Source organism: Ornithorhynchus anatinus, chromosome 6 (genome assembly GCF_004115215.2).
Source record: "Ornithorhynchus anatinus isolate Pmale09 chromosome 6, mOrnAna1.pri.v4, whole genome shotgun sequence".
NCBI classification, from domain to species: domain Eukaryota; kingdom Metazoa; phylum Chordata; class Mammalia; order Monotremata; family Ornithorhynchidae; genus Ornithorhynchus; species Ornithorhynchus anatinus.
The window spans coordinates 2,941,611-2,965,142 of NC_041733.1; the positions used below are offsets into that span (position 1 = coordinate 2,941,611).

Genomic DNA, 23,532 nt, shown 5'->3' on the forward strand with positions numbered 1-23,532 from the left:
GGAGCAGGTATGAAGACAATATAGTTGTTATAATTGAGACGCAGCATGTCTTGGTGGAAAGTACCTGGTCTTGGGAGCCAGAGGACCTGGGTTCTAATTTGTCTGCTGTGTGATCTTGGGCACATCACTTAATTTCTCTGTGCCTTCATGACCTCATCTGTAAAATGACATGGACTATGTCCAACCTGAGTAGCTTGTATCTACCCCCGTGCTTAGAACAATTCCTGGCACATAGTAAGCGCTCAACAGATATCATTTAAAATATATTCACAATCAGTCAGTTGTAGTCAATCCTATTTTTCAAGCACTTTCTGTGTGCGGAGCACTGTACTGAGCACTTGGGAGACTATCATATAAGGATAAAACACACAATTCCCTGCCCACAATGAGCTTACAGTATATGTACATGATCTCTCCTAATTTTCCAGTTAGTGAGCCTTCTGAGTAGATTGTCCAACATTTTCTAATAATGCCGGCTTCCAATATTTACTAACAAGTAATCCGCAGACCATTCGAAGCTTGGAGGAGGTAGCCAGGCCCACGGTTGGACCGGTAAGAAGGTATTCCTAAGGTAGCAATTTGGATAGGTTGAGCCTGAAATAATCAGACACAGTCCCCATGCCTCAAAGGGCTCACACTGTGAGGGGAAGACCAGGAAATAGAATGGTAAGTCACAAACAGTGATTAATTACATATTTACAAATTCAGCATCTTCGAATAAAGGACTTAGTTCTCGGGGTGCCAGTCCTTGGTTCCAGAAAGCCACAGCTTTTGGAGGCCCTGGTTGTCCTCAAGATTAGCCAGAGGCCATTGCATGATGCTCTCTGTTTTACAGCTGTACCGCTACTCTACCTTAATCACAGTCTTGCAGACCATTCACACCTTCTCTCCATTCCAGCAACAATTCAAAAGCGCTTGAAGAAAGAGAAAAAAGCCAAAAGAAAATTGCAGGAAGCCCTGGAGTTTGAATCCAAGAGAAGAGAGCAAGTGGAGCAGGCCCTTAAGCAGGCTACCTCCGGAGAAGGGCTCAGGATGCTAAATGGTAATGTTTCCACGGGACTTTGGAGTGACGTGTGCATCAGCTTCGATTTTCCAGAAATCACACAACAGCACTCAGAATGCCACCTTCGAAAGCGGGAGTCCTGTCCAGAAATAATTTAGAATCAGCTTCAGGTCCCAAATTAAACCAGTGAAAAGGAAGCTGGGTTCTAGAGAAATACTAATAGCCTCTGGGAGGGGCAGAAAATGCTGACGATTAAGGCAGTAGAAACCAGCAGTGCTAATTACCTTGTGGCCTCTAAATTTCACTGCTGCAGGTCTGTTCCTTTCCTCATTGAGCAATCCTGTTTCTGGCTGGAAATAATAATAAAAAAAAAAATGCTCTGACCGTGGAAGGCTCAGAACTGAGAAATTGAGCTTGTGACACTAGATCCAGCACAGGTGGAGGGCTTCCTTGCAGGAGATTTTTCAGGCCGGACCTTCTCAACTGCCCCCTAATAGCAGTGAGGTTATTAAGTGTTAAATACGATTGAATGATTGAAGTGTTGGGTCAGATACATAATTTTAGATTGGATGCAATGCCTGTCCCATAAGGGGCTAAACATTCTTAGTAGAAGAGAAAACAGGCATTTTATCCCTATTTTACAGAGGATCAGAGATGTAGTGACTTACTCAAGGTCGCTCAGCAAACAAGTGGTAGAACTAGGATTCTGGTTACAAACATTCCTCCCAACAATCCAAAGCCAGATTCTTCCTAGATGATTGGGGTCTTTAATAGTAATGAAAGAGAAGCAGCGTGGCTCAGTGGAAAGAGCACAGGCTTGGGAGTCAGAGGTCATGGGTTCGAATCCCGCCTCTGCCACTTGTCAGCTGTGTGACTGCGGGCAAGTCCCTTCACTTCTCTGGGCCTCAGATGTAAAATGGGCATTTAGAGTGTGAGCCTCACATGGGACAACCTGATGACCCTGTATCTACCCCAGCGCTTAGAACAGTGCTCTGCACATAGTAAGTGCTTAACAAATACCAACATTGTTGTTAATAATGTGTAGTGTTTGTCAAGCGTAATAAGACTGGGATAAATGGAAGGTATGCTGATCAGAAACAGTCTCCAGGGCTGACAGGCCTAAGACTTCTAGCCAGGGAGGAAATCTAAACATCCAGAGGTTTAAACTCATTATAACATTATTCAATTTGGAAATAATCATAAAAATAACAATAACAAGTGGTATTTGTTAAGTGTTAACTCTGTGCCTAACACTGTACTAAGCACTGGCATAGTTACGAGATAATCAGGTCCCTCCCAGGAATAAGAGATTAAGGGGGAGGGAGAACAGGGATTTAATTACCGTATTTCAGATGAGGAAACTGAGGCGTAGGAAGATGAAGGATTTATCCAACGTCTCACAGCAGTCGCACGGCAGAGGCAGACTCCACTCCAGGCCTGTGCTCCTTCAATTATGCTAGTGTTAAGGCTTGAAAACGTTGGTATTTAAGCGCTTACTATGTGCCGAGCACTGTTCTAAGCGCTGGGGGAGATACAGGGTAATCAGGTCGTCCCACGTGAGGCTCACAGTTAATCCCCATGTTACAGATGAGGTAACTGAGGCACAGAGAAGTTAAGTGACTTGCCCACAGTCACACACAAGTGGCAGAGCCGGGAGTCGAATCCAGGACCTCTGCCTCCGAAGCCCAGGCTCTTTCCACTGAGCTACGTACTCCCCTCTGAAATCGGAGGGCTTGTCACATGAGAAGCAGTATGGCCTAGTGGCTAGAGCATGGGCCAGGGAGTCAGAAGAGCCTGTGTTCTAATCCCCCTTCCGCCACTTGCCTGCTGCATGACCTTGGGCAGTTCACGTAAATTCTCTGTGCCTCAATTCTCTCATCTGTAAAATGGGGATTAAGACTGTGAGCCCCATCGGGGACATGGACTGTATCCAATCTGATTACTTTGTACCTACCCCAGTGCTTCGAACAGTACCTGGAACATAGTAAGTGCTTAAGAAATACCACTAAAAGAAAACAAAAAGACCCCCGTGGTGGTATCTTTATAAGAATAATAATGATAATTATGGTATTTGTTAAGTGCTTTCTATGTGCAGAGCACTGTTCTAAGCGCTGGGGTAGATACAAGGTCATCAGGTTGTCCCTCATGGGGTTCACATTTTTTAATCCCCATTTTTACAGATGAGGTAACTGAGGCACAGAGAAGTTAAAATGACTTGCCCAAGGTCACACAGCAGACAAGTGGCAGAGCCGGGATTAGGACCTCTGACTCCCAAGCCCGGGCTCTTTCCACTAAGCCACGCTGCTTCTCTAGCCACGTTGCTTCAACCCTCTCCCAGATTTTTCTGGAAGGGAAAACATCACAAGCTCGGATTATTCCCCAGTGTAAGTGGCCTGGGTCCCCATGTTCAAACCCTCGACTCGTTGTGATCGTGCAGCCCAGGTGGAAAACGTGAAACTCACCACCTCCGTAAGGGCCGCGATTCTCCACCCACCCATCCCTCACCCCCACTGGGGTGCAGGGGTGACTTTGGTAACGGCAGCAGCAGATCACACCCAAAGAGGGAACCAGCCAGTCTGGATGCCCGACAGACCTTTGAAAGAAGGGAAAGGAGAAAAAGTAAGTTTCAAACGGCATCCTCCTCCCCGCTTGCCTTCCGGGATATTCAGCCTATCATTCTGAAGAGGGGTGACTTTGTTAGGTATTTGCAGTTCACCTTCCAAGGGGCTTCTCTGTTGTTCCAGCGCGCTTGATTATAAAAGGGAAGCAGATGTCTCCGCAGCATTGTGGGGAGCACGGATTCAAATCACATCCTGCTCACGTTAATGCCGGATGGCGTCGGGTGGGGTAACGGCATCTGTTACCGCAACACCCAAGGGCGATCGGGCCCTGACTTACCCACAAAATGAGTGTCTGCAGAGGCCCCGCCGCGTTAAGCTCCGGTTGCTCCATAGATACCGCAGAATTAGAATCTTCCCTTGAGAGCCCGGAAGGAAATGCTAAGATTTTTTTATTTGATGACAACAAACTTTTCTAAATCTTAAGGAAAGCAAATACTCTCCCTTCAAGAAGCCCTGCCGTCTATAAGGAGAGGAGCTGGTACCATTTCTCCAATCAGGGGAAACTGAATGGGGAGTCGGGCGTAGTAGAACTCCCCCAACTTCTTCTTCCTCTCTTTAGAGGAGGGGGTGTCATTCTGCCTGAACATCACTACAAGGTTGAAGTTGGGGGAGAGACCCATCCCCAAATACCGAGCTGTCTCTAGCAGCAGTCCTGGTCCTTATGCTTCAGAGGGGGCCCCTCGGGTTAGGATTGTGATTTGGTTTGCAGTCAAGATGGCACCAGATCCTCTCAACCTCGTCCATGTGCTAATATCTCATGACTGGTGATCGCCAGTGGAGGCAAAGGAGGGAAAAAAAATAATTCTCCATAAAACTGAAAGCGCTGCCCAGGAAAACTCATTCTCTTTAAAACTGAAAGCACTGCCCGGATGGCACATGCCACTCCGTGCTAGAGGTTATTGGGGAACCCTGCCTCCAGCACCCCCAGACTTGAAGGATTCTGGGAACAGCTAATGTAACAAAGACTGGTCTGTTTTCCCAGAAGTGAAGCAGGAAGGACAAAAGAGGAGTCCATTAATCTCGAGTGTCTGTCATCTTTCAGATGCTGGAATCCCAGAGATGGAAATAGAACACAATGGGACTCAACACAACAGTGCAACCACGCAAGGTACCGTTTCACACTCTCTGCCGCTTCATCCGTGGCCCGTGGGGGATGGGGAACGATTACAAGGCATCCGTTTACACCGAGGCAGGGTGAAGTCTAACTCTTCTTGCTGGGTGGTGGAGGGAAGCTACCTGAAGAACGACTGGTAATAAATTTGTTTCCTCTTTTAACTTAGTAGTAAACCTGTGTAGGAACGTAAGCAAATGGGTCTGGAAGTCTAAAGTGTTCCTTTTGGACCAGTCATAAATGCCTGATTAATGGCGAGACGGGCATTTTAGAAGGGAATGATGTGCCTGAGTGGGTGAGCTTTTTTTTTTTTTTTGTAACCTCTACACAATCTGTGTAGGGCCAAAGATTCATCAGGATGGATACCATAAGAATTTTCAGCTCTGCACATTTTAAATGGTATTATAAATGATTTGGGGTGAACCGTTAAAAGCTAATTTCACCTAAGTCTAGAAGCTGCCTTAATGAGGAAAATAACCTCAGTCCAACTTGATGCCCAGGAGGTTTTCTATAAATATTTAAGACTCCTAGGGGCAAAGGGCACTTTAAAAGGAAAATATCAATAAGAGGTTTCTAGAAATTAAAAAAAAAATCAGATAAAATCAATTGGAAATTTCGTCCTACTGAAACTTCTTCCAGGCCCATGACCCGCAACTCCGTCAAAGGGCGGGGACCGTCTCTATCTGTTACCGATTTGTCCATTCCAAGCGCTTAGTACAGTGCTCTGCACATAGTAAGCGCTCAATAAATACTATTGAATGAATGAACTCTAGGTGGAGAGCGAACGAGGCTGATGCCAAAGTGAACCACGATTCAGAGTTGATCCGAGACACGAAGCTTACCTTTTTTGAAAAAGAAAACCCAAGGTGGGGAGAGTCAGGAGGAGCCAGTCAGAGTGGTGTTTTAAAAAACAACAGCAAAACTTTCAAAATAAATGAGAATGAGGGCTGGAAGATAGGATGCAGGGAACCTTCCCCCTCCCCTCCTCTTCCTGTCTTTGACTCTGGCTGCAGGCAGGTGATTCTAACCCACATTAAACTGCAATCATCCTGGGTGTTCACTGTTCTTCCCTGTTTAACCTGAGCTTCTGCTGAAGCTGGAATTTGCTGATTAAACTAGGGAGAGAGGTAAGGGGAATAAAAGTAAGAGCTCTATAAACTGAGCAAAGAACCCTCCTCCTCCTCCCCCACCCTCACCAAGTTTTAGAATGAACTTCATAAGAGAAAACCCTGCATGCCCTGGCCTTTCCAGATTTAGGCAAATTTTAATCAAAAGGCTTTTTTCTTTTGGCATATTTAATCTAACTCATGATGACAAAAATGGTCCTTTCTGCTGATTCCTATCAAGTGATTATTATCCAAACACAATGCAATCCATCCAAACTAATGATTCCCTGTTGAAAACAGCCTTCTGGATTGCTTTAAATTCTACTCGCGATAAGATCACTAGGCAAACCAGTGCCCCTTGGCAGCTCTGGAGGTAAGTGGCAAAGCTCCAGCAGGGAGTTGGTTACCAGTCAACAGGCGCCACGAACAAAAGGGGGTACATTTGCTTATTCGGAAGGTGCGGGGAGGAGGAAAAACGCTATCAGAATTCATCTACAACATAGCCGATGGTGCGGAACAAAGGCCTGCCGATTCTGTCCGCGGCGTTCGGGTGCTTGGACTTGAAATCGGGTTTTGACCGTAGGTCCGGGGGGAAGCTTAGCGGGAAGGGCAAAAAGTCAAAAACTAGGCCGACGTGGGACTCTTGTGGATTCTTTCCCCGCCTGCCTTCTATCGCACCGCGGGAACAAGGCCGCTAAAATGTCCTGGAGTTTTTAACCATCCTACCCGCTCCGTCACCAACTTCATCCGCGTCCCCGATACAATACCCTCTCCAAATGGCCTCCTCGGCTCTCGGCGAAAAGCTCTCGCATCAATGAAGACCTTTCCCTTTCCATTGTCAATAGCTCTGCTGGACAGAAATCTATCATTCACCCAGCGCCCGTCCTTTGAAATTCAATTAGTTCCACTGGCAGCATCTCCTTAAGAGGTTTTAAAGGAGAATGGCAGGAATGGTCGACGGCCACCTTTAGAAGTAATTAAGTCCCGGCGTCTTTTCGGCTCGTTCCCCAAATGATTTTTATTAATGCAAGCTGTCGGGACGCGGGGCGTTCGGCGAGGTGTCGTAAATCTCTGCCACGGCCCTGGTCTTCGCGTGGCTCTGGGGCGGAAAAGGGCCTGCCACGTGAGAGCGGTCAGTCGGTCCATCGTATTTACTGAGCGCCCACTGTGCGCAGAGCACCGTGCTAAGCGCCGGGGAGGGTACGATGTAACAATATGACAGGCACAGTCCCCGCCTGCCAGGAGAGCGCCCAGAGAGATCCAGGGCCCAAAAGGTAACGTGTCAGGTCCGTCCACCAGCCGGATGGAGGAGAGAGGGAAGCGGGCCAGGCAGTCGTGTCCCCCATCTCCTCCCCATGGCCCCCATAACTCAGTCGGGGTTCAGCGAGACAGCACATCAACCATTTTATCAGCCAATCTCCGTTTCCCATAAAATAAACATACCCGGTGTCATTAAGTGCACCTTCAGATCAATGATTTTTGCAAATGACATTCAAGTACCATTCGCGTGGTGCATTTTTGCTGATAAAAGCAAATTAAATTAGCACAACTACAAGCGCCCTGATAAAAACGAAAACCGAACAGCAGTACCATTAGCTAACAAAGTAATATTTTCTCTTTACTGCTTTCTGCCATTTAGTTATTATCCTATTGGAAATCTAATTATAATCCTTTTACTCCCTAGTCAAACTTCACAGTTTTTGCAAGCTTAGCACTGACAAGTGATTTCATTACATTTGATTGCCCGCGCCCAGATTGACTTAACTTCACTTGGAGACCTAAAAGCTCTCTCAGTTTCTCAGATTCCCTGTTTGCACATTACGGCAACAGCTCCTTTAATTAATTAGCATGAACAGCAGTAACATGAACTGCTGAACAGAAAATAACATCATTTTACGAGCGCGGGGAGACGCTCCTTTTGCATGTTTATACCTTAGTTAACTTTTGTATCACTATATTTCACGCTCAGGGGCCAACGGTACCGTCGACAATGCCCGGGACCTTAAATTTCATAAAAACCCGTCAGACTCGCCCCGACGACGTCAGGTGGAGCGACCCGAGCCCACCCCAAGCCTGAAGGTGCTAAATTTGAGTAAATAGACAGGCAGCCGGCCCGTCTGGGCTCTTTCGGTAATAAAAGGGAAAAGGTTCAGAGGAGAGAATCCATAAAGCACAAGGGCAAGGGGACACACAGCTGCTATCTCTGCATTTGTTTGGGAAGAGGAAAAAAAACGAGCTGGCAGAAAGAACGCCATCCAGGCAGCTAGGAGAAACGGGGCAGAGGTGAATCCAGGCTCCATTTCCCTGCCCGGTCCTATGTGCAGCGTGCCTAAGGGTGCCGGACGCTGTGCTGAGCGCTTGGGCGACCGCCCGGGAGTTAGAGGGCACCATCTCTCCCGACCTCAAGGGATGGGTCACTCTGATTCTGGCAGAAGCAGGCCTAGAAAACCACGTGGTGCCAGCGTTCACGGGAGGGAACGGAAGCCCTTTGGGCCCCTGCGATGACTCCACGCCTGCTTGAGGAGAATAATCTTTAGAATTACGCTATCCATGTCAGCCTCTCGTTTCCAAATTCAGTCAATCCACCCGGAGGATCCACAGTGATCGATCTCGTGATCTATGTCTAGGGTAAGTGACTTGTCCAAGGGCCCAGAGCCGGTAACTCCAGCTGCCTTGCCACAGAGTTCTAAAATGTGGTACTTTGATTTCCTTCAGCAGTCGAGGTCTACGTACGGTAAATAGGGGTCGGTTTCTTTGTGCACCTCAAAACTGGATCCCGGGCAGAGGTGGGGGGTTTTAGGGGATCACCCCTGGTCACCTTTCTGGATTGCTGAATTTATTGCTGAATTTGGAGAAGCAGCGTGGCTCAGTGGAAAAGAGCACGGGCTTGGGAGTCAGGGGTCACGGGTTCTTATCCCCGCTCCGCCGCTTGTCAGCTGTGTGACCTTGGGCAAGTCACTTAACTGTTCTGAGCCTCGGTTACCTCATCTGAAAAATGGGGATTAAGACTGTGAGCCCCACGTGGGACAACCTGATCACCTTGTTGTCCTCCCGGCGCTTAGAACAGTGCTTTGCACATAGTAAGCGCTTAACAAATACCATCATCATTATTATGATGATGCATGTCCACCCGCGGTGTGCATTAGGATTGCCATCTTTCTCAAGAAGAAGTTAAATAACTGCACAGTATTTGGCTCTCCCTGCTGTGAGCCAGAGCGAAAGCTTCCCCAGGAAACATTAGCCTATCAATCAGTTGTATTTACTGAGAGTTTCCTCTGCGAAGAACACTGTACTAAGCGATTAGGAGAGTACAGTAATAACAGAGTTGGTAGACGTATTCTGGTTTACAGTCTAGAAGACCGAACTGTGCACCGTTAATCTTAGGGCAATCATTCCATTAAGAGACAAAGTCCACCCCGCAGATTCCTGCCGTGACATAAAATACAGACCTTTTTCAAGACTTATGCATCCCCCTCCCACAAACAAATGAGGAAATAACAACAATAATAATATTTGTTAACACTTACTGTCTGTCAGAAACTATGTTAAGCTCTGGGGTAGATACAAGATAATCGGGTAGGATACGATCCCTGTCCCACAGTCTTAATCCCTATTTTACAGGGGAGGTAACTGAGGCACAGAGAAGTCAAATGACTTACCCAATTATCTCGTATTTACTCCGGTGCTTAGTACAGGGCCGGGCACATAGTAAGTGCTTAATAAATACCACGATCATTTTTCTTATTTGATGTCCTGCAAGAAACTGTCTACCCACTGAGGTAAGTATAATAACTGCTACCCTAGACCTAAATACAGCAGGGGTGACTCATAGCAAACAAGGGCTGAAAAATAACCCCAGCGCTTCAAACGTTGGTTTCCATTCATGGTGGCTGGGCCTCCCACATTGGGGGGCCAACTGGTGCCCCCCCCCCAGTTTTCCCTAATGAGGTCCAAATTGCCTCATCTTCTCAGAAAGTCCGAGTCACACCCAATAGTATCACACCCAATAGTACCCGCCAATTCTGGTTCTCACCTTCATGCATATAGCATGGGGTAGTGGTCAGATCACAGGCCTGGGAGTCAGAAGGACCTGGGTTCTAATCCGAACGCCTCCTCTTGTCTGCTGTGTGACCTTGGGAAAGTCACTTCACTTCTCTGGGTCTCATTTTCCTCAACTATAAAGGGGGGATTAAGGGTGCGAACCCCATGTGAGACAGGGACTGATTAACTTGTATCTCCCCCAGAGCATAGAACAGTGCTTGGTACATAGTAAGTGCTTAACAAGTACCATTATAATAATGGTGATAATAATAATTATTATCACAGACCCTGCTGCTCTTTGGGAAAAAGGAAAGAATAGAAGCTGCAATTTGCCATTCAATCTGCTACTAATCCCAAGGTGTATTATCAATCAGTCGATCCATTAATTGCTTTTATTGAATGCTTACTGTGTATAGAGCACTGTACTAAGAGCTTGGGAGAGTACAACCCAACAATATAATAGACACATTCCCGGCCCACAACGAGCTTAGGATCTAGAGGACAGTACAAACGTTCATCGAAACTCTCCCCTAGTCTTGAGCCAAAATCAACCGTTCAATTGGAAAGCGGCAAAAAAACAACGGGGGTTGGGGTCAGCGGCGAGACAGGCAAGATCGGGGCACAGTGAGAAGATTAGCACTAGAGGAGCGAAGTGTGCGGGCTGGATTGTAAAGTGACAGGAGTGACGTGAGGTAGGAGACAACAAGGCGGTGGACGGCTTTAAAGCCAATGGGGAGGAATTTTTGTCTGCTTTGTGAGCTTGGGCAAGTCACTTCACTTCTCTGGGCCTTAGTTACCTCATCTATAAAATGAGGGATAATTAATTGATTATGATATTTGTCTCACTATTTGCCAGGCACCGTACTAAAGCTCTGGGGTGGATACAAGCAAATCGCCCAGTCCCTGTGCCACGTGGGTGGGGCTCACCGTCTCAATCCTTATCTTTACAGATGAGGTAACAGGTTAAATCTGTGAGCCCCATCTGGGACAGGGACTGAGTCCAACCTGATTAGCGTGTATCTGCCCGGGCATTCAGTACAGCGCTTGGAACATAGGAAGCACATTTAACACGTACCATTTCAATAAAGGTTGCAGAACAGACGGGAACCCATCCCCTACTGATCGAGGTCGAAGCCAGTTTTAATATGAGTTGTCCGAAACCGAGGGTGGAAGGGTGTTCTTGAAGAACCAAGATGGCGCCACGGTAACTACGGCGTTAGCTGATGGGGATTAGACAACTGTGGGATTTGTTAAACACTTACCATATGACAGCGACTGTTCTGTTTGCTGGGATACAATACCATCATAGCAGACGCCATCCTTGTGCATGTCTAAGTCTAAATAGGAGGAAGAACAGGTATTTAATTTCCATTTCACAGATGAAGAAATTGAGGTATCGAGAAGTTAAGCGCTCTTGCCTGTCTCTCCGCTGACCCTTAACCCCCGTTGCTTCTTTGCTGCTTTCCAATCGAACGGTTGATTTTGGCTTCAGAATAGGGGAGAGTTTCGATAAGCGTCTGTACCGTCGTCTAGATTCTAAGGTCGTTGAGGGCCGGGATTGTTATGCTGTGGCTCAGTGGAAAGAGCCCGGGCTTCGGAGTCAGAGGTCATGGGTTCGACTCCCGGCTCTGCCACTTGTCAGCTGTGTGACTGTGGGCAAGTCACAACTTCTCTGTGCCTCAGTTACCTCATCTGTAACATGGGGATTAACTGTGAGCCTCACGTGGGACAACCCGATTACCCTGTATCTACCCCAGTGCTTAGAACAGTGCTCTGCACATAGTAAGCGCTTAATAAATGCCAACATTATTACTCTCCCAAGCTCTTAATACAGTGCTCTATATAGACTAAGCACTCAATAAAGACAATTAATGGATCAGCAACCGACAGCAACGTTTTATTAAAAATATTCCTATAATGTTATGTCCACTACAAATCGAATTCTTATCACCTTGCCTCATCTGTAACATGGGGATTAACCGTGAGCCTCACGTGGGACAACCTGATTACCCTGTATCTACCCCAGTGCTTAGAGCAGTGCTCTGCACATAGTAAGCGCTTAATAAATACCAACATTATTATTACTCTCCCAAGCTCTTAATACAGTGCTCTATATAGACTAAGCACTCAATAAAGACAATTAATGGATCGGCAACTGACAGCAACGTTTTATTAAAAATATTCCTATAATGTTATGTCCACTACAAATCGAATTCTTATCACCTTGCCCTCATTGATATTTTTCTGTTTAAATACACTGAAGCTTTTTTTATGGTCTTTGTTAAGCTCTAGGTGCTGTACTAAAAGTTGCAGTAGATAAAAACTAATCAGATTGGACACAGTCCCTGTCCCTCATGGGGCTCAGAATCTTTATCCCCATTTTCCAGATGAGGTAACTGAGGCCCAGAGATGTTAAGTGACTTGCCCACGGTCACATAGGAGGCCGATGGCTGAGTCAGAATTAGAACTCAGGTCCTTCTGGCTTCCAGGCCCATGCTCTTTCCACTGGGCCACACTGCTTCTCGGAAATGCAGTGCTGCCTGGGAAATGTAGGAGTATCATATCATATCATATCATAGGGAAGCAGCATGGCTCAGTGGAAAGAGCCCGGGCTTCGGAGTCAGAGGTCATGGGTTCGAATCCCGGCTCCGCCGCTTGTCAGCTGTGTGACTGTGGGCAAATCACTTCACTTCTCTGGGCCTCAGTTACCTCATCTGTAAAATGGGGATGAAGACTGTGAGCCCCACGTGGGACAACCTGATTCCCCTGTGTCTACCCCAGCGCTTAGAACAGTGCTCGGCACATAGTAAGCGCTTAACAAATACCAACATTATTATTACTATCATACCTTGACTCCACCTCAAGTTTGCCCGAGGCTGTTTCTCCCTGTAACGAATCTTCTTGTGCCCATTTGTGGATAATGTCATACCACAACTGGGTTCATGTCAAGGGAAGAATGCTCCCTGACTTTTCCACGTGTGCTATAACCGAAACAGGTAATGGAAACGCGTTATAGCAGAGCTGGCTGCATGTAGGTTTTCTACATTGCAGGGAAGCAGCGTGGCCTAGTGGCTAGAGCACGGGCCCGGGAGTCAGACAGTCGTAGGTTCTAATCTCGGCTCCGCCACTCGTCTGCTGTGTGACCTTGGGCAAGTTACTTCATTTCTGTGGGCCTCAGTCCCCTCCACTGTAAAATGGGGATTGAGATTGTGAGCCCCAAAAGGTACAGGGACCGTGTCCAACTCGATTTGCTCGTAGTCACCCCAGCATAGTGCCTGGAACATAATTAGCACCTAAAAAACCCCAACAAAATTATTATTATTATTATTACCTCAACTCACCTGTCATCCCAGCTCTGCCACTTATCGGCCGTTCGACTTAAGGCAAGTCACTTAAGTTCTCTGTGCTTCGTTGTCCTCCTCTATAAAATGGGCACTAAATCGTACTCAGACTGTAAATGTCACGTGGGACAGGGATTGTGTCCAACCTCATTGTCTTGAACCTACCCCAGCGCTTACCCATAAATTCCCACTGGATTAGTGTCACCCCGGTACAATAAATACCTCTGATTGAGTGAGTGATCTGTAGAACACCGAATATCTGTTCTCTCTTTAGACTGTGGCGCAGATCCTTGTGGATCTGAGTATAATAAATAATAACAATGGTATTTGTTAAGTTCTTACTATGTGCCAGACACTGAACAGAGTACTGGGGTGGATACAAGTAAATCGGGTTAATAACAATAATAATAATGTTGGTATTTGTTAAGCGCTTACTATGTGCAGAGCACCGTTCTAAGCGCTGGGGGGGATACAGGGTCATCAGGTTGTCCCACGTGAGGCTCACAGTCTTCATCCCCATTTTACAGATGAGGTCACTGAGGCACAGAGAAGTGACTTGCCCACAGTCACACAGCTGACAAGTGGCAGAGGGGATTATGATGGCATTTGTTAAGCGTTTACTATGTGCAAAGCACTGTTCTAAGCGCTGGAGAGGATACGAGGTGATCAGGTTGTCCCACATGGGGCTCACAGTCTCAATCCCCATTTTACAGATGAGGTAACTGACGCTCAGAAAAGTGAAGCGACTAGCCCAGGGTCACACAGCATTCAAGTGGCAGAGCCGGGATTAGATCTCCCGACTTTCTTACTCCCAGCTCTGCGCTCTATCCGCTACGCCACACTGCTTCCCAGCCCAAGACATAGTCCCTATCCCACATGGGGCTGTCTCAATCCCCACCCATTTTACAGATGAGGTCACTGAGGCCCAGAGAAGTGAATTGAATTGCCCAAGGTCACACAGCAGACAAGTGGTGGAGCCGGGATTAGGACCCATGACCTTCCGACTCCTCGGCCCATGTGCTGTCCACTACCTGCCCCAGCACTTAGGACAGTGCTTGGCACCGAGTAATTGCTTAACTTGGGGAATCATAGGGAGAAGAGTCAGTACTTGCCCTGCTGGGTGAGAGTGGTGAGAGAGGGGACGGTATGACCCACCGGAAAGACTGAAACAGAATCCGTGATTATACTATTACTCCTAATGATAATCACCACTAATATCATTATTATTCTTCTTAAACACTGACTACGTTAATCAGGTTGGATGCGGTCCCGGTCCCCCATGGTGCTCACAGTCTTAATCCCCATTTTCCAGATGAAGTACCCGAGGCACAGAGAAGTGACTTGTCCAAGGTCACAAAGCGGGCAAGGGGCAGAGCCGGAATTTGGACCCCAGGTCGTTCTGACTCACCGGGCCGTGCTCTATCCAGTAGGCCACGCTGCTTCTACTCGGTCATGAACGTCGGCAACATCTCAGCCCGGGTAGAAAAATGAATGACCAAGTCAGAAACCCGATATTTAAGCTCCTGGAAAGGCTAAGAGGATTATTCTGTACTTTTAAAGAAGAAATGAGAGGGACGTTGTAGAATCGGTGCCCTTTTAGGAACGGAAAGAGCATCCCGAGGAGACAGTCTGATCATTAAGAAAGGATTTTCTCTCAGAAAAATCACAGCTCTTTACTCATGTTTTACATTGTGGAAGAAGGAAAAAAAAATCTTTTCTAAACGTCTTGCTTATTAAGCCAGTCATGCATTTCACTGTAGGTTGTAAAGTAGTATAACATGCACAAGGGGCTCATAAGCATATTTTAGTGTTGGGGAATATCATTTATACTGCTTTTATATTGTCAATATTACCCCAAGAGAATGAGATTAGGCCTTAAACTCCTGTAAATCTCCAATTTTGCTCACCTTTGTATAATTTCCTTTTTTAATAGAATGAAACTCACATAAATGAATACTTGATTAAGGGATAAACCTAATAAAAGAATACATTTACAGCACACAGATTTATTCAACTTTTGAACATATAATCGAGCACAACGCTATAAAAAGGACTTAGGTAGTTTCCCCCGAAGTCGACTGAAGAGCTCTGACTTTTTTTCGGTGCCGGGTAGGAATGGTTGACCAGTTGGTCCCTATAGCCCGGCCTGGTCGATCAACTTATCCCCTCCAACCCTCCTGGGGGTGAGCCAACCCCATGCAGCAGATATCCGCCTATTAAGTAACGCCTCATCGCTCGAAACTCAAAGACAACCTCTCAAAATCGAGCCGTGTCAAATTGCTCGGTTGCTTTCGACTCACCCGCAAGAAACCTGCACTCCAGGGGTGCCTACCGGTTCGCGCACACACAAAACAGAAATCAACAATCTGAGCGGACTCTAGCGCTATTAATGGCTGTCGATAGCGGCAGTTGGCATCTGTAGAGCAAACGGCCTTGCACCGTCCTTCCGAAAATAGTCTGTTCTACGTCCATCCCGGTGCTTAGTGGCTCAGTGGAAAGAGCCCGGGCTTGGGAGTCAGAGGTCATGGGTTCTAATCCGGGATCCGCAACTTGTCAGCTGTGAGACTTTGGGCAAGACTTCGCTTCTCTGGGCCTCAGTGACTTCATCTGGAAAATGGGGACTAAGTCCTCACCTCCGCCAAACTCACTCTCTTGCCCTCTTCAAAGCCCTACTGAGAGCTCACCTCCTCCAAGAGGCCTTCCCACACTGAGCTTCCCCTTTTCCCTCTGTTCCCTCCTCCTTCTCCCCTTCACCTCCCCTCAGCTAAGCCCCTTTCCCTCTGCTCCTCCTCCTCTCCCTTCTCCTCAGCACTGTGCTCATTTGTAGATATTTTTATTATGCTATTTATTTAGTTAATGTGGTGTCCATCCCCTTGAGTCTATTTAACGTGATTACGTTGTCTTGTTTTTGTCCGTCTCTCTCCCCTGATTAGACTGTAAGCACGTCATTGGGCAGGGATTGTCTCTGTCTGTGGCCAAGCTGTATACTCCAAGCGCTTAGTACCGTGCTTTGCCCATAGTAAGCGCTCAATAAATACTGTTGAATGAATTGAATGAATGTAAGCCACACATCAGACAACCTGATTCCCTTGTATCTATCTCAGCACTTAGAACAGTGCTTGGCACATAGTAAGCGCTTAACAAATACCATCATTATTACTATGGAATAAGCGCTTAACAGATACCACAGCAGTTATTATTCGTTCCCAGAGTAATTGTCGTGTGACCCTGGACAACACCTTCACCTGTAAAATGGGGATTCAGTGCCACGTGGGACAGGGACTGCGTCCGACCTGATTCACTTGGATCTACCCCACTGCATAGAAAGGGGCTTGATACATAGTAATTGCTTAACAAATGCCATAATCATCATAATAAGTCTTATTATTTGCTAAGCAGCGTGGCTCAGTGAAAAGAGCCCGGGCTTGGGAATCAGAGGTCATGGGTTCGAATCCAGGCTCAGCTGTGTGACTGTGGGCAAGTCACTTCACTTCTCTGTGCCTCACTTACCTCATCTTAAAATGGGGATTAACTGTGAGCCCCACGTGGGGCAACCTAATGACCCTGTATTTACCCCAGCGCTTAGAAGAGTGTTCTGCACATAGTAAGCGCTTAACAAATACCAACATTATTATTATAACACCCACCCCTGCGAGACAGGAAGGAGAAATGGCACTTGTGGAACAAGAGGGATGATCAATCAGTGGTCTGCTGTGGGATCTTGGTCAAGTCATTCACTTCTCTGTGCTTCACTCACCTCATCTGTAAAACAGGGATTGAGACTGTGAGCCCTATGTGGGACAGGGACTGTGTCCAACCCGATTTGCTTGTATCCACTCCAGCGTTTAGTACAGTGCCTGGCACATAGTAAGCGCTTAACAAATACCGCTATTCTCGTTATTCTACGGCTTCGAGCAAACCCCTCGGAATCCCAAGGCGGGAAAGGAGATTCTGGCAGGCCCCCCTCCCCTTAATCCCGCCCGGGTCACCCTTTGCTCATCCCCAAGTCTAGTCGCAGCCCCCCGGAGACGCATGTATTCATCACTCTTCTTGTTTACATCCAGAATACATATTAGATCATCTCTGTTAGGAACTCAAGTACAAACCCTCTTAAAAACATGAAACATTCAATTACTAATTAGCTGTTTCCTGTTCCTAATGAAGCGAATATGCCGGCTTTGGATTAAAATTCAGCTACCGCTCTCCTCTGTTTATGGTTCCAGATGTTTTTGTTTTATCTAGGAGTTTACTCTGACAGCGCCGGCTAAATGATAAATCACTCATATTATAGCTGAAATGCATTTTGAAATTGAAATGTGGCAAACTTTGAGATTGCTCCAAGGATCAGTGTCAGTTAGCGGGTCAATAGCAACTCGGTCCTTAGGAGTATCCAGTATTGGCATATGTAAAACAGGAGAGGGTAGATGTCGACATTATTCAAAACGCTCCTCGAGATTATCATTTTGCTACCGCCTTCAAAATTGCAAGAAGGGGGTTTAAACACCATGAATCTTGTAGTCATCTGTATATCGAACAGGGAGAGAAAGGATTCGCGTTCGCTTGGCTTTCTGCGTCGGCTCCGACATTTTCCTTTGGGTTTTTAAGAGCCGCTTGCCGGGGAAGATCAGTCCGGATAGGCCTCGATCCAGGCACGTTTTATGAGGGAGATGGGCGGAGAGCTGTTTGTCTTTGCAAATGTAGAAAAATAATTAAAATCCAGGTCGGCCGGGGATAGGGGAAGGGGCCGGGGGAAGGCGGAGGGGAAGAGGAGAGAGGTCTTTGCAAACGACAGGTTTTCAAAGGACAAATGGTGATTTATCGCTGTTGATTCTTGGACCTGACGCTGCGGCTGTGGAGTTTTATTTGGGGAACACTGATGAGGCCATGGAGTTTGCTGTGTTGGTCGGTCATTCCTATTTATTAAGCGTTCACTGCGTGCAGAGCACTATACTAAACGCTTGGGAGAGTAAAATACAACAGTATAACAGATACGTTCCCTGTCCACAAAGAGTCTGCGCTCTAGAGTGTCCATGTTTGGCGTTGATGGTCATGTTTGCAAGGGGCACCTGCCATTTATAAGAAGCAGCGTGGCTCAGCGGAAAGAACCCGGGCTTCGGAGTCAGAGGTCACGGGTTTGACTCCCGCCTCTTCCACTTGTCAGCTGTGTGACTGTGGGCGAGTCACTTCACTTCTCTGTGCCTCAGTTACCTCATCTGTAAAATGGCGATTAACTGTGAGCTCACATGGGACAACCTGATTACCCTGTAGCTACCCCAGCGCTTAGAACAGTGCTCTGCCCATAGTAAGCGCTTAACAAATACCAACATTATCATTTATAATAATAATAATAATAGTAATAATGACATTAGTTAAGCTCTTACTATGTGCCGGTCACTGTACTAACCACTGGGACTGTACTAAGCACTGGGCAGGGATAGAAGCCAGTTGGGTTGGACCCAGTCCCTGTCCCATGTGGGGCTCAAAGTCTTGATCCCTATTTTACAGATGAGGGAACTGTAAAGAAGTGAAATGACTTGTCCAAGGTCACACAGCAGACAAGTGACAGAGCTGGAATTAGAACCCAGGTCCTTCTGACTCCCAGGCCCGGGCTCTATCCGCTAGGCCACGCTGCTTCTCACTATTTAATAATAGTCACTGTGGTTAAGCGCTCACTATGCACCACACCCTGAACTAAACCATTTGATATTCAGTCGCTCCTTTCGACTATGTCTCTTCAGGGAATAATAATAATGTGGGTATTTGTTAAGCGCTTACTATGTGCCGAGCACTGTTCTAAGTGCTGGGGTAGATGCAGGGGAATCAGGTCGTCCCACGTGAGGCTCACAGTTAATCCCCATTTTACAGATGAGGTAACTGAGGCACAGAGAAGTGAAGTGACTTGCCCACAGTCACACAGCTGACAAGTGGCAGACCCGGGATTCGAACTCATGACCTCTGACTCCCAAGCCCGGGCGCTCTTTCCGCTGAGCCACGCTGCTTGAGGGATTGGTGGGGAGTTCATTCGGGGGGTGGCCAGTCAACCCAAACGCTGATTTGGAGACTTCCCAGCGTGGCTCAGTGGAAAAAGGCCGGGCTTGGGAGTCAGAGGTCATGAGTTCTAATCCCTACTCTGCCACTTGTCAACAGTGTGACTTTGGGCAAGTCACTTCACTTCTCTGTGCCTCAGTAGTTACATCATCTGTAAAATGGGGATTAAGATTGTGAGCCCCCCGTGGGACAACCTGATCACCTCGTATCCCCCGCAGCGTTTAGAACAGAGCTTTCCACATAGTAAGCGCTTAACAAATACCCTATTATTATTAATGGCTTTGACAGTGGGATGTAGAAGGTGTGAGTGAATAATTGTTCCAAGGGAATCCTGGTGGGGGTGAGGAAAGCCTCAGGTTACCCAGCTGAAGGATCCACACCTCCCGAGGTGACCCAGGGGAGAGAGGAGGGAGGTCGTTACGGCTCCACACGACCGTAAGCTCCTTGAAGGCAGCGATCGGGTCTACCTTCTCTAGCGTCGTATTTGCTCTCCCAGGCATTTAGTCCGGTGCTCTGCACATAGTAAGAGATCAGCGAGTACCACGGATTGGTTGATTAATTGCTCCATCACTTGCATTTATGGAGCGCTCACTGTGTACAGAGTACTGTGCTGAACACGTGGAAGAGAACAGTATAACACTCTAACAGACACGTTCCCCGATTGATAGGACGATCCAGTGATACGGGATGTCCGGTTTTCGCTTCGGAGATCACAACCCACTCGAGCAAGAGCAGGGGCCTGGGAGTCAGAGGTCATGGCTTCTAAACCCCGCTCTGCCACTTGCCTGCTGTGTGACCTTGGGCAAGTCACTTAACTTCTCTGTGCCTCATCTGTAAAATGGGGATTGAGAATGTAAGCCCCATGAGGGACAGGTTCTGTGTCCAACCTGATTACCTCGTATCTAGCCTAGTGCTTAGAACAGAGCTTGGCACCTAGTAAAACCATCATTATTATCATTATTATAATTACTTTCTCCTCTTTATACCCCATAACTACCACTTCAGCTCTCCCACTCCACCAAGTCCTTAAAGAGAAGAGGCCCGAGGAGTCAGAGGGTCTGGGTTCTCATCCCAGCTCTCCCAAAGAGTGGCTCAGTGGAAAAAGCCCGGGCTTGGAAGTCAGAGGTCATGGGTTCGAATCCCCCCTCTGCCACTTGTCAGCTGGGTGACTGTGGGCAAGTCACTTCACTTCTCTGGGCCTCAGTTCCCTCATCTGTAAAATGGGGATGAAGATTGTGAGCCCCACGTGGGACAACCTAATTCCCTTGTATCTACCCCGGCGCTTAGAACAGTGCTTGGCACATAGTAAGCGCTTAACAAATACCGGCATTATTATGTATCTGCCATGTGAACTCGGGCAAGTCACTTCTCTGGGCCTCAGTTCCCTCATCTGTAAAATGGGGATTCAATGCCCGTTCTCCCTCCTACTTAGACCGTGAACCCCATGTGAGAACTCATATCTACCTGAGTGCTAAATACAGGGCTTGGCACATAGCACTAAAGTACCACAATTTTTATTACTATTATTTTAAGTCATAGTCGCATTAGTAACAGTAATGGCAATACAGTGCTCTGCACACATTGCTCAATAAATCCCATTGATTAATTGAAGCTCATATACTCTATCGCTCTCACCAATTTATAATTTATTTAAATGTCTTCCACCCCAGTTAACCCAAAACCTCCGTAGGGGCCGGGGTCATGTCTTTTAATTCCTTTACACACTCCCAAGCGCTTAGTAAAGCACTCCGTAAAGGCTACCAATGAGTTTTCCAACGAAGTAAACGGCGTTTATCCATTTTCTTTCCGCTCTTTTTTTTTTTTCTTTCCAGAAAACAGAACATACATCAAACCCACTATTATGTACTGAAGGAAAATGCCTGTTGTGGGAAACTATTTACCACCCATTATCTGAAGACTGTATAGTTCACGAGAGAAGTCCCTTCCGACCTTTGATGCCTTCAGTGCTGTGTGAAGAGAACGGAATGTGTAGCATGAAACCCGAAGGGCAATTTCAAGCAAGCTAAACTGTTGCTGCGTCGAAAACTGCCGTGTTGTCATTAAGAAACCGTAAGACTTTTTACAAGCTTTCCCATACCAAACCAAGCCTGTCTCTCCAAATCATTTTTAGGCCCCAGAAGATAGAGGTTTTAGTATTTTTAAGCACATACTGGAAAGAATTCCCCACAATAACTAACTTTTTTTTTTTAAAAGGAGGTAGCTATTACTGTATAGCAATAGCACAAACAATCTTATTAGGCCGCAAAGGTCCCTGCTGGCTTGACACAAGACTGAGAGATCAGACGAATCCGGTTTGTCACTGAAACTGTCCAAAACGGAGCTGTTTCAACTGTGTTTATAAATTAAGCTTTGTTTACTGAAGCTGATATTCAATATATATTACGTTTTGAAGAGAAATGCGTGTACATTTTTTAAAACAATGATGTAAAAATCGTCCTTTCATTAGATGACCAATTCAAGAATGTGAGCTAAACCCCGATAGCTGAAGTAATTAATATGAGGATTATTATAATTGATGCTTTTTTTTTAATGCTCAGTTCAGTGTGGCTTTTGGTCTATTAAGATGACAAAAAAATGAATATGCAGTAGAGTGGTAGAGAATAGAAACTTTTAAGTATGGTTTCTCTGTTGTACCATATTAAGTTAAAGTACACCTTCTTTGTTAAAATGTTCTTGCTAAAATACAGTATTAAAGACTTTTTGTTTGACTTTGGAAATCTTTTTAGAGTTCTTCGGAATCTCGGGCCGCAAAGCTTTCTTTGGGTTAGTGGGTGGGTGGTAGTCGGGGGGGGGGGGGTGGGCGCTGAGTGCGTGTGTCGGGGGGCAGACACCAACCTCCGCCCTGTCACCCCAAATCCATCACGACTCCTCCCTGCCCTCACTGCTCATTAGCTTCGCTAAAGCTGATAAGAGAATAAGCTAATTAGAGAAGGAGCATGGCTCAGTGGAAAGAGCACGGGCTTTGGAGTCAGAGGTCATGGGTTCGAATCCTGGCTCGGCCACTTGTCAGCTGTGTGACTGTGGGCAGGTCTCAACTTCTCTGTGCCTCAGTTACCTCATCTGGAAAATGGGGATTAAGACTGTGAGCCCCACGTGGGACAACCTGATTCCCCTGTGTCTCCCCAGCGCTTAGAACAGTGCTCTGCACATAGTAAGCGCTTAACAATTACCAACATTACTATTATTATTATTATTAAATCCAGACATTTCTCTTAATGACAAAGATATCAACTACAAAACTGCATTTCCACATAGGTAAGGGGAATTTGAAGGCTTCTTCAAGAATTCATTAAAATTTGATATAGATCTGTCATTTTCTGACAGGTTAGGTGAGACGAGGTTTTTTTTTTTTCATATTTTGTCTCCCGTAAAACACACCCACACACGCAAGCGGTTCTCTTACTTGCACTCGCCGTGTCTGGAAGCCAGTGTACGAACGGCAGTGTTTCCTCCCAGCTGCGATGTTCAGGTCTTCAGCCTGGTAACATTAAAAGAAAAGGGAACAAGGAGTTCAAGAATAATAACAACAACAATAATAATAACGCTGGTATTTGGTAAGTGTTTACTATGTGCCAAGTACTGTTCTAAGCTAATCAGGTTGGACACAGTCCCTGACCCACATGGGGCTCACAGTCTTAATCCCCATTGTACAGATGAGGTAACTGAGGCCCAGAGAAGTTAAACGATGTTCCCAAGGTCACACAGCACCCACAGAAGTCCCCACGGCTACAAGGCCAGCCAGGGAATAATGTGCTGATTTCCTGGCACCGCACAGGCTGAGTTTCTCCCTCCCACGCTCCAGGAAAGATTCTGATCTTCACATGGGCAGGAATCAATCACCTCAAGCTCTTGAGGCTCCAGAGAAGCAATCTGTCCTCGTAGATAGAGTACGGATCTGGGAGTCAGAAGGATCTGGGTTCTAATCCCCAATCACCACATGTCTGCTCTATGACTTCGGGTAAGTTGCTTCACTCTTCTGGGCCTCAGTGACCTCATCTGTAAAATGGGGATTAAGACTGGGAGCCCTTTAAAAGACAGGGACTTAGAACAGTACCTGGCACATGATAAACACTTAAATGCCACCTACAAATATTATTATTATTATTAAATCTCTTTCTGCCTTTCTCTACCCTTGAGGTTAAGACCATGTCAGAGAAAAGGCCGAGAGCTTTGGAGCTGGTCTACATTGTCCATTGACGATTTGGGGTCGGAAAGTGAATCCTCAATCAATCGATGGTGT

At 46.6% G+C, this 23,532-nt stretch overlaps 1 protein-coding gene and 1 long non-coding RNA gene across 4 annotated transcripts in view; one reads left to right on the forward strand and one right to left on the reverse strand.

The window, feature by feature from the left end:
- Nucleotides 1–22,009, forward strand: part of DACH2 (dachshund family transcription factor 2) — a 448,249-nt gene extending 426,240 nt beyond the window's left edge. For both annotated transcript variants that reach the window (XM_029067347.1, XM_029067346.1), the window contains 3 exons: nt 899–1,042; nt 4,667–4,732; nt 21,104–22,009. In XM_029067347.1, the coding sequence (XP_028923180.1) occupies nt 899–1,042; nt 4,667–4,732; nt 21,104–21,141 (248 nt within the window). In that variant the 3' untranslated portion in view covers nt 21,142–22,009. The remainder of the gene's footprint in view (nt 1–898; nt 1,043–4,666; nt 4,733–21,103) is intronic.
- Nucleotides 964–22,774, reverse strand: LOC114812866. Of its 2 annotated transcripts, XR_003760479.2 has the most exons (6): nt 22,696–22,774; nt 11,145–11,219; nt 3,466–3,596; nt 2,346–2,471; nt 1,288–1,353; nt 1,039–1,142 (listed from the first exon to the last, which is right to left on the reverse strand). It is a non-coding gene; the product is annotated as an uncharacterized LOC114812866 (long non-coding RNA). The 2 variants fall into 2 exon arrangements; XR_003760478.2 differs by lacking the exon at nt 1,288–1,353 and having other exon boundaries at nt 964–1,142.
- Between the last annotated feature and the right edge of the window lie 758 nt (nt 22,775–23,532).